The sequence below is a fragment of the Henckelia pumila genome, chromosome 1 (genome assembly GCF_033568475.1).
Source record: "Henckelia pumila isolate YLH828 chromosome 1, ASM3356847v2, whole genome shotgun sequence".
Taxonomy (NCBI): domain Eukaryota; kingdom Viridiplantae; phylum Streptophyta; class Magnoliopsida; order Lamiales; family Gesneriaceae; genus Henckelia; species Henckelia pumila.
Window position 1 is genome coordinate 62,777,308 of NC_133120.1, and position 12,014 is coordinate 62,789,321.

A 12,014-nucleotide genomic window follows, 5' to 3' on the forward strand; every position below is an offset into this window, starting at 1 on the left:
TTTTTAACATGTTTAAAATCACTTAATCTTGTACAATAGAACCGGGCTACTACACGGTGGTACCTCCTGAAATCGTATGAATCATACTTCTCATAGGATTGTTATCATCGCCCGTCATCCTCCTTCGTTGGTCAAATCCTTGAGGAGGACCCTGACCCTCTATCTCCATTCTCGGCTCCTCCATTCCTTTATTTATCCAAGGAGGACCTCGCCCTTGCCTCGAGGGCGAATGAAACTCTTGATTACCTCTTGATGGAGTTCTCGCTCTCCTCATAGGTGGAGGCAACTTAGGGCCTTCATCAATCCTTTGCAAACTTTCTTGATTCCTTCTTTTCTCCTCTACCTCCATCACCTTATCCCAATTTTGAGCCAAGGGGACATAAGGTGAGAATTTCCCTTTAACTCGAGCTCGGTCATCTTCTCTTTCTCCCATCCCTCGCTTCCTACCTACCTTATCCTCCCCTTACACATTACTACCTCTTTGCCTTTGCTCAGTCCTCCTCTGTCTTTGAGTGTCTTCTAGATTAACGTACTTCTCCGCTCGTGCCAAAAGATCGTTGTAACTCGATGGAGGCTTCTTAACCAGAGACTTGAAGAATTCACCTACTTTCAACCCTTGGGTAAAGGCACTTATCAATATATCAGGAGTAGCAGTCGGCACTTCCAAAGTCATACAATTAAAGCGTTGGATAAACTCCCTCAAAGTTTTCTGGTCTTTTTGCTTCATCACAAACAAACTCAAGTAGGTATTTTGGTATTTCTTGCTACTATAAAACTGATGCATAAAAACCACAATAAAATCCTTGAAAGACCTTATGGAACCGGGCTTCAACATATTGAACCGTTGCTGTGCGGACTTCACTAACGTGCTCAATAATACTCGACATTTTATACCATCGGAGTATTGATGCAACAAGACAGCATTCTCAAATCTTCTCATATGATCCTCCGGGTCCGTACTTCCATCATATTCTCCCACGCTTGGCTTCTTGAAACAATCTGGAAGATCTTCTTCCAAAATTGTGAGGGAAAATGGAGTTTCTCTCTTAAGAGTCGAACCCTTGATTATGTATACTTTTAAATTTGATGCTTGATTATGAAACGTTGAAGCTGTCTTATAAATATATTTTATTCGTATGTTTTCAGAATTGTTAAATACTATAAATATTATTTAGTTCAAAATGAAATTGTTATTATTGTAGTTTTGTCATTATTTTACTTCATTTACACATTTTAATGTTTTTTTTTTGTGTGCTTTCCTTTTGTAGGGATTTTAATTCCAAGTTTTGATATGCTGCTCATGGCTACGTGATTTATTGTTATCTTCTTCTTGGTAGCTTAAAATTTTATGTTCTGAAGTTTTTTTTGAATTAGTGAAAATTACTTTTCATGAACAAATTTTCTTGTAAATTTACTATTGATGCATGAGTATGTTAATGGTTTTCATATATTATTTTGCTACACATCATAATATCATGACATTGGATTTTATGCAACAACGATGACTATTCGGTTCCTACAAGTACTATAGGTTTACACATCATCCAAGTGGTCGTGAAATAAGTTTTAGTTCAAATATTGAAATGCAGGAATATCTTTCAAATTTAACTAATGTAATTACTTATTTCGTGGAACATGTATATATTAGAATTGTATTTTCAATTTTTTTAGTTCAACGTCTTTCCAAAAGGTACATGATGTGTATATATATGTGTTAACTATTTTAGATATCTTATTTGACTGCATTAAATTTATTTTGATAACATGTATTAAGTTTCACGCGAACATGTTTGTCACATTTTTTTCGTTACACACGCAACGCATGTGCCAAGGTTGCTAGTATATATATTCTTTTGAAATTTGGATATTTTCGTTACGGTTATTACAAATTGGTGCAAATGATTGATCATATTTGCTATCTGAATTTCACAATTTAACTTTTGATATTGTGGAGTTTTGTGATAACCGCACTGAGTTTGTTATGTTTAGTCAGTTGAGAAAATTAATTTAATTTTTTTTATGGTACTGGATTAAATTTTTGGGTTGAATTTTATGGTTCTATTAATATCTAATATTACAGATTAAATTAAGTTTCAATTATATGTCACCAAAGTGATTACAATAATTGAAATTTAATTTTTATTTGAAATATTAAGTAATTTTTAAGGTATTAAATAAAGTGAAAATGTATATATTTATGTAAGTGTTATCTGCCCAAAGGAGGATTTAAACTTGACAAAGTAATTTGATTGCTTGTGATAATAAGCATATAACAATTATAAGGTTTTATTTGTTTATTTTCATAAAAATAATAATTAATCTTTCCAAAGATGGGTATCTTATTTTTCATGCATTATTGTTAATGTTTTATTATTAAAACAAGAGTACCATTTGCAAATAATATTAATGTCCAAAGACTTGATATTGATGTTGCACTAGGTATCTTGAGATGGGTTATCCCAATTAATTTTCATTTTTTTTGTGAGATAAGCATGTTATTTATGGTATTATTATTATGTTCTCTTTTCAAAAAAAAGTTGATACTATATCTGCAAATGTAAGTTCAGTGCCGATCTTTAGTGGGACAAATTTTAAGGATTGGAAGGAGAACATTCTTATTGTTCTTGGCTGCATGGATCTAGACCTTGCGATCAAGATAGAGCAACCTACTGCTCTTACGGATTCTAGTTCCTCTGAACAGAGGGCTAGATATGAGAAGTGGGAACGTTCTAACCGCATGAGTCTTATGATCATTAAGCACAGCATACCTGAGACTTTTAGGGGTGCGGTGTCCGAAAGTGTCACCAAAGCTAAGGAATATCTCGATGAGATTAAGAAACGCTTTGCCAAAATTGATAAGGCAAAAACCAGCACGATTCTGAAAAGATTGATTCCCATGAAGTATAAAGGCAAGGGAAATGTTTGGGAATATATTATGGAAATGTCCCACCTTGCATCACAATTGAAGGCAATTAATCTTGAATTATCGGAAGACATGCTTGTTCATTTAGTGCTTATATATCTTCCAAACCAGTTTAGTCAGTTCAAGATCAGTTATAACTGCCAAAAGGATAAATAGTATGTTAATGAGCTCATTTCATATTGTGTTCAAGAGGAAGATAGATTGAAGCAAGACAAGAGTGAAAGTGTCCATTATGCAAGTACCTCTAAAGATAAGGGCAAGAAAAGAATGAATGAGCTACTCTTCAAGAGGAGATGGTTCATATTCCTATGATTGATACTGATAATGTTCAAAAATGTATTCCTGTCATTGATCAGGATGTGATACAAGAACAGAAAGACATTGTCTCAACTCCCAAGTGAACAAACTCAACAACCTCAAGAACCAGTTTCTGAAGAACAAGTGTCTTTACAGAGGTCCACTAGAGAAAAGAAGAGCGCTATTCTGGATGATTACATAGTGCTACTCCAAGAACATGAGGAAAATAATGGTATGGTGGAGGATGATCCAATTAACTTTTGTCAAGACATGCAAGATTCAAATTCTCAAAAGTGGATCGAGGCAATGAATGAAGAGTATAAGTCAATGCAAGACAATAAAGTTTGGGAACTTGTCCCATTACCAGAAGGCATGAAACCCATTGGTTGTAAGTGAATTTTCAAAACCAAACGGGATTCAAAAGGTAATGTGAAAGATACAAAGCACATTTTGTAACTAAAGGTTATACTCAAAAGTATGAGATTGACTTTAAGGAGACCTTCTCTCCAATTTCATCGAAGGACTCTTTTAGGACAATCATGGCACTTGTCACACATTTCGATATGGAACTCCATCAGATGGATGTCAAGATAGCTTTTCTCAATGGAGACATTGAGGAAACAATCTATATGGTGCAATCAGAACACTTTGTGTTGTAAAATCCAAAGAATATGGTTTGCAAACTTAAGAAGTCCATCCATGGGTTAAAGTAAGATTCTCGTCAATGGTACCACAAGGTTCATCAAATAATTATCTCATTTGGCTTTGAGGTAAATGTAATGGATGATTGTGTGTATCATAAGTTCAGTGGGAGTAAGCATATCTTCCTGGTTTTGTACGTAGATGACATTTTGCTTGCCACAAATGATATAGGTATGTTAAACGATACCAAGAGATTTCTCTCTAGACATTTTGAAATGAAAAATCTTGGTAAATCCTCTTCTGTATTAGGAATCCAAATACATTGATATTGTTCTCGAGGTATTCTTGGATCATCACAAGAGAGCTATATTGGTAAGGAGCTTAAAATATTTGTCTTGCAAGATTGTAAGCCAGGTAACACCCTAGTCGCTAGAGAAGACAAGTTTAGTCTTAAACAGTGCCCTAAAGGAAGCCTCGAGAATCAAGAAAGGCAAAAGATTCCTTATGCTTTGGCTGTAGGAAGTCTTATGTATGCTCAAGACACAGATCTTGGAATCCATATGGTCAGTCACAGGCTGGCCATCCGAAAGCCAAAGGTTGGACAGATGAAGCATCAATTGTCTTGGCCAAGCAGGAAGTCTCATCCAGAAGGATACATACACATTTGGAAGGTGACTTTCCAGTGTCCTTTCGGAAATACATTCTGAATTTAAAAAAATTCAATGAAATGGAAAAGTGAGAGTGAGCCTAGATGGGCAATTTTTCCTTGATTGGTCCGACATTTGACGCAACCAGGTCATACATGCATGCCTGTGTACAATTCAAGCATCTTTCAATGCAAATCGGTCCCTAAATTAGCACTCCCTACACAGGTGTGCGTGCGAGAGATAGCCTCTTGACTAACCATTCTTACACCTTCATAAAATTTAACTCAATAGAAGCTCACTCATGCCAACTTTATTATCCTATGTGGGACAACCACACTCACACAATCTACTTAAAATTCCATATATAATTTGTCTAATTTCCATTCACTTGGAAAACCCAAGAGTCCTAAGTCCAACAAGCTTCCACGTAAATGAAAATCAAAAGATATTTGAAGATCGTCTTGATAATGTTCAATATTTGAATCCTACATAGAACAGATATATATTACCCTTTGAATCTTCCATTGTAAAATCACAAAATTTACTATTTGACAGTAGACATGATGTCATTAAACTGTACAACCGTTTGTGTAAATGAGTATATGTTTCACACATGAATCTCCCTTATATTATTCAATTCTCATGATTTTGTTCATTTTGGACATGAACACGCCTGATTTTGTGAGAGGATCTAAAACTGATCCTTGTAATTTCTTCCAAGAGGCCCCACTTCTCTCTCACATAGATGATTCTATTTTGTTTTGAACAAGAATCATTAAATGTCATATGTTTTTCCTAAATATTCATTTTTAACCAATGGAATGGATAAGAGATAACTCCCACAATGATCCACCAAATCTGTACAACTCACTGAGCCCATTTCTTGGGATCTGCTGTCAGCATAGGTTGAGTTTTCCTTCGCACCAATTTATTCTATAATTATAAGTCCATTCCCCTTGATGATTTCGCTATTAACTCTTTGTTAAACCTTTTGGTTAAAAAATTCGCTATATTATCCTTTGAATTTACATAGAAATAGAGGTAATTCTAGTTGAGATTAGTTGTCTAATGGTATTGTGTCTACGACGTACGTGTCTAGACTTACCATTATACATATTTCTTTGTGCCCTTACAATCGCAGATTGGCTATCGCAGTCAAGGAAGGATCCAAAAATTATAGTTAGGGGAGGTTTGAACTTAATATAATCAATTATATACTATTACCATATAATTATAATAAATATCACATAAAATATATTTGAAACTCATTTTAGAATTTCATGTATTTAGACTTTAGTGTAATATAACAATAAATTCGACTTCAATTATTTTTACCAATATTCCTAATTTATTTTGATTCACATCGAATATCACAACTAACAAATTAAAATTTCATTATTCAAGAATTAAAATTTTTAACTCTCAATTTTGAAAAATCTCATTTTTTTATATATATTTACACCCCACAATTGCTACACCTCCTAAAGTGAATTTCAAATCCACTTGTAGATTTTGAGTATTTTGTATCAGATATCTTGTTGTCATCATTGTATCCTTCAATAACACGGGATATCTGGCATAGTGTAGCCCATGTTCACGAATATACCTTGAATACCATAGTCATATGATATTTTTTTTCTAGTGTTCAGCTCCTGGATTACTCGTGAATCTACTCAATTTTCTTATTTCATAGGTTATATCTGGTCTTGTACAACTCATGAAGTACATTAGATTTCCAATGACTCATGAATATTCTAATTGAGAGATACTCTTACGATGTTAACTCGTTTCTATCGAAGTTATAGCCAATGCAAAGTCATCCTTATTGAAATTCTCAAGGATTTTGTCCACATAATGTGACTGGTTTAACACTATACCTTCTAATATTATATGGATTTTAATTCTAAGGATTACATCGGTTAGGCCCAAATATTTCATGTCGAATATTGAGTTCAACAACTTCTTAGTGGACTTAATCATCTTAGCCTTCCCCGCCCAACTCTAAATCTCAACAGGCTTTCAAAGCAGACACTAGAGTCATCAGAGGTCATGCTCCCTCACCATAAAATAGCCAAATGTCGCCCTCAACTGGATGAAACTGCACCAGATTCTAATATCAATCCATAGTAGCCCCGATACATGGTCATTAGATAATCATACATCGCTGGGATCATCAGATTCGCAGACAACGCATGACCCTCAAACTCGAATGAACAACCCATAACTAGATGTTTGGCTAACACCTCTTGAGCCATCAGAGTAGAAACCGCTAAGACAACTTATAAAGACACATAAGAGAGTCTATATCTCTTAAAAAAACTGATAGAAATAAAAGAATTTGAAGCTTTAGTATCAACCAAAAAAAATGCAGGTATACCACACAATAGAAAAGTACATGCAATCATACACTCCCACTTGGCAATGACCTGATCTCGAACCTGCCCCTAGACTCGTTGATACAAAGTAGAAGGAACGTGCCGTGCTGGTGGCTGGTGCAACTAAAAAGAAGCTTGATATCCACTATCAGATCCTCCTCGAGTGGGACAGTCCTTTTTCATGTGTCCATATCTCCACAAAGATAACAAGCACCTAATGCTATGCGGAACTCATTTGTTGGATGCTTCTTCCCAAAATGATCACAATCACCCTCTTTCTTATTCTTGTCGAAGCAGAACACTCCATTGGTACCAAAATAATAATATGTAGAACCCTGTTTATTGAAATACTGCACCCGTGGGCCAAGGGAACTAATATCATAGGAAAATTGAAAAAACTTTGCATGGTTCACACTAATCTCTGCCCGAAGACAATGGTTCACCAGATCCTCATAAGAAGTTGGATCATCACAGACTATGACCCGTTCAAAAATCTAATGGTTCAGACCTTGCAAGAAATGGTCATACTTCATATCAAAACTGACATTAATTTGCAGACAGAACGGTAACAGGTCGATGACTTTCTATTGGTACTCATCTATGGTCATATACCCCTTCTTTAGACTCAGAAACTCAATCGACTTCTCCTGGAAAAGAGCTGGAGGAAAATGTAGATTAAGAAAAAGCCTTGCGGAAATCAACCCATAAAACCTGACCCTGCTCATGGATCAACTTGGTAGTTGTGGATCTCCACAACTTCCAGGCTCATCCCTTCAACAGAAAACTATAGCCTCCATATGTTGCTCCTCAGAATAGTAAAAGGCATGGAAGCAACTCTTCATCCGCTCAAGACAATCCTCCACGGCCTCATGAATCTTGCCTCCCACCAAGGGCTTCGGTCCCATCTATAGGAACATGTGAATCTCAAAGCGACCATGACCCTCAAAATCATGGTGGTGTCCTCAAGGACATATTTGGGCATCCTTAGAGGCCCAATGACCAACACTTCCATGGCTTTCATCGGATCGACCAGTCATTTGAAAAGAAAAATTCACATCAAACCCCAAAACTAAATTACTATCCCAAAATACCATGCATTCTCTGATATCATAAATGTAGTGACCCGACCCAGATCTATACTAGGCTTAACATTTAGGCATTTAATTAACTTAACAAGAAAACTTAATCAAAGAAACATAACGGGAGGAAATTTAAACCAAGTATACAAGTCAAATCGAAAGACTACAACCGACAACTAAACCCAAAAATACGTTATACAACCATATCAAAATCAAAGTTCCTGAACTCAACAGAAACAGTACAAAACCACTAAGCGGTCACTGTCCCTACAATTAACCCTGTCTCGATCTTCCCGCCTCATCCAACTTGAGTCTTGCCCGTCGAATGGAATGTCCAAGATAAAAACCAAGGACATAAGCGAACAACTCCCAATATGTAAAGTATGAGTATACAAACCGATATGATACATGTAAAATGACGTGACTGGATAACTGGTCAAATTAAATCCTTCTCAGACTAGGCGCCAATGAGTGAGTAATGCCAACTGGGGTCCAATCTGCTAGTTAGCTTGCACACTCGTCTAAATCACCGTAGCCTCGGTCCTCATCATCATGGTAGCACCCACTGTCAGATCATATATGAGAGTGAGATACCCTTCTAGAACGACTATCTCTGTAGTGACCTGTCCCATATCACCTACTAATCATAAACTTAGGCTTGAAATTAACATAAACAGAAAACCATAATCAGAGTAAGCTGTGGAAACAAGTACTAACCCAGTTGTTTACAACCACAATAAAACTGAAACGCAAATAACAATTATACAACTCAATCAAAATAAGATAAATACTAACATAAACTTAATCTAAATCATCTCAACAAAGATACGTGAAACATACTATTTCAAAACAAATATGAACACTAAACTACAAAAATCTTCAGAGTTCAAGGAGTAAGACCAATCCAAGTGAACAGTGGAAACTCATAACTTCCACTATGCAGGAAATATTATCAACAGTAGTGATCAAATAATATCTTGTAATTACAAAACCATGTATTGATGATCCTTTCAAGAGATTCCAATTGTTTTATGATGTAGATAAGCACAGTCCAATCGTATTTGGATACAACCTTAATCTTTATCAAAAAAACTTTATTAAGTTCACAATACTTTCAGACACAAATAGTACTGCAAACACAAGAGTAGTGATTAGGTGTTTGTGAAGCTCCTTGAAACTTCTTTGCAATCTAGGTTTCTAATCAAATATCAATTCTTTCGAGCTAGCCACGTCAATGGTGTAGCGTACTGAAAAGATAACCATGAAGAAATTGACGACAACAATCTTTCCAGACCCAGAAAACTACAGGTCCCGGCTACTGTCACTAAACACTACCGGTTTAATCACTGTTTTAATCTTGTTAGACTCCATTGGAAATATTTACACCTATTCAAATATAGTGCAACTCTGGATCGCACAAAGAATCTACAAAAAATCCCTTAATATTGTGCATATTCTATCATGCCATGAGTGAACCGACATATCTTTGAGAAATTCCGCCACAAGTTCATCTAGTTAGTCTCAAAATATGCAATTGACGAATACCTATATAGATCTGGGGAATTTTCAAAACAACTGACATTCTTTGAACTCCTAAGGTCTTATACAAAACAGATATCAACTTTGAATATCTTGATCTTTATACATATCTGATGACGATAAAATCTCATATCAACCTCCTAGTACATAGGTGTACACTCAAGTCTATCAAACAAGTCAACTATATGCGATGAAGGATACTTACCCTAATTGTCACTTGGTTCGACCGTCTGTAATCAATACAAAGATACTTGGAACAATATTTCTATTTGACGATTAGCACTGGCGTTTTCCAAAGTCAAAATGTTCGGTTGAATAGATCTTACACTACTGCTTGAATCCCAAACTATCTTTCTCGATCAGGAGAAAATCCCTAAATCTCATCAAAAACACATCTGGAAAATTTCGGGAAACTGGGATATCCTGATTATCAATACTCTTTGTGAACATAATGATGGTCCCCATAGGGTCACCTTTCCCCTCCAGGTTCTAAAGCATGACATCTAGAACAATTACAATCGACATTGGGGATCAAGTTCCCTCATTATAGAACTACATGTCCTAACCCACCGAACGAAAATGTTGGGGGTGCAATAATTGTCCTTGTTGGGTAGAAAAATCGAACCATGATGCATAAACTGTTGTGTGGTTGAAAAGATTTGAGTTGCACCATTACCACAAACTATTGTTTTTGGTAAAGCGGCAATCACTCGGTCCTATAATTGGTATAAGATCCAAGGTCATGGGTTTGATTCTCATTGATTACAAGGAGTGCAATTATTGGGAGGAATATTGTTGGAGCGCAATAATTGTCCCTGCTGGATAGAGCAATCGAACCATGATGCTTGGGTTGTTGTGCGATTGAAAAGATTTTATTTTTACCATGACCACCAGCTATATCTTTTGGTAAATCGCAAGCACTCGGTCCTATAGAAACTGAACTATTTAATGATATTAATCTACAGTGTCTCTATACATAGCCTTAAAAGATCAATCAAGTTCAACAACAATTTCGGGTTCCTAGTTCCTACTGGAATCTTACATTATTGATCAGCATAACTTGGACGAGAGTGTCACTTTAATCAAATCTTAAAATTATGGTTCATCAAGGAATTAACTTATATCAAGAAAACTGGAATCAATGAAATCTCACAACCAAAGATTTTACATTCAATATCTCTGATGATGTCAGACGATATCTACAGTTAACCATTGGCACTTAACCCAATACCAAACTAAATCTTTGCACTAGAGAAAACTCTAAAATCTCAACAAGAAAATCCATTAACCATTGGAATGCTACATGATATCTAAACCTTCAGTGACTGTGTAATCCATCAAGACTAAGTAGGCTTCTAGAGTAAAACTCTGGAATATGGTCGCGATCCCTCTATAGTAAAATCAAAGACAATCGTTCCCTACCGAACGAATACAATATAGTCTACATTACTTGAAATATTTCCAAAAAATGCACCTATGATGCAACTAGTCATCCTTGGAAACAACATCAGATACTTAATATTGTTCTAAAACATTTTCTACACAGATAAACTGATAAATACTTAGCATTAACTCAAGCAATCCACATTGAAAGATGTGCAATATTACTGTTAACTAATATACCAAATGTCTGGAATCAATAATACAAAAACTTCAAGTGCTTTTACAAGAAAACCATTTTTTACATCAAGTTTTTTTCTTACAAGATTCGATACTTACAATCCGAATTCTAATACATGCAAAACTCTTACATTTCGTCTCTACAAAATGTGATAACTCTATTTTAGTCTTCTTAATGAAACTTTGTCCTCCCAAGATCTACCCAATATTTCCCATATTGAGGACAATAATCTGGTATATGTGAAGAATCTTCATTGCGTTCTCTCCAACAACATGTGAAGAATCTTCAAAGGTTCCTCCTCCGGTCATTGACAGATCGAAAACAACGCTTCATACATTTCGACCAATCTTCGGCCACTTCATAAGTATCAATGCCAATCATCAGTTGGATTCTGATTATGAGGAATCCATGTAAGTAAATTTTTCAAAAACTATCATCTTAATGATTACGGTAACTACAGTGATACTAGGCTCTTTATCACCCCAATGCATGTCACTGCCCTGGCTACTCATTGCCATAATCGGTCATCTAAAAGAAACAACAAATATTAACCCAAATCTGCAACAATTATGTCCCAAAAATCTTAATGCATGCTCTGATACCATAAATGTACCGACTCGTCCTAGATCACTTACTAATAAAAAATTTAGACATGCAATTAACATAAATAGAAAACAATAATTAGAGTCAACTACGTAAACAAGTGTTCGAGTAGGTGCCCGTCGAGCCAAGTGTTGGTCGATGGTACTTGAGATAACTCTTGTATGACAATATTTATTTTAATAATATTTGATTTATTTAATAAGGCACATCTTTATCTATATACACATGCTAGTTTGTAGTAACCCGTATCCGGAATTAAGGATTAATTGGTAATTAATCAAGTAATCA

The 12,014-nt window shown here is 35.4% G+C and overlaps 1 protein-coding gene across 1 annotated transcript; it reads right to left on the reverse strand.

Annotated features, from left to right (window-relative positions):
* Window positions 1-463: 463 nt before the first annotated feature.
* LOC140863528 (uncharacterized) lies at window positions 464-940 on the reverse strand. Its single transcript, XM_073267014.1, has one exon. It carries the CDS (start codon window positions 938-940, stop codon window positions 464-466), a length of 477 nt encoding a protein of 158 aa, XP_073123115.1.
* Window positions 941-12,014: the final 11,074 nt, after the last annotated feature.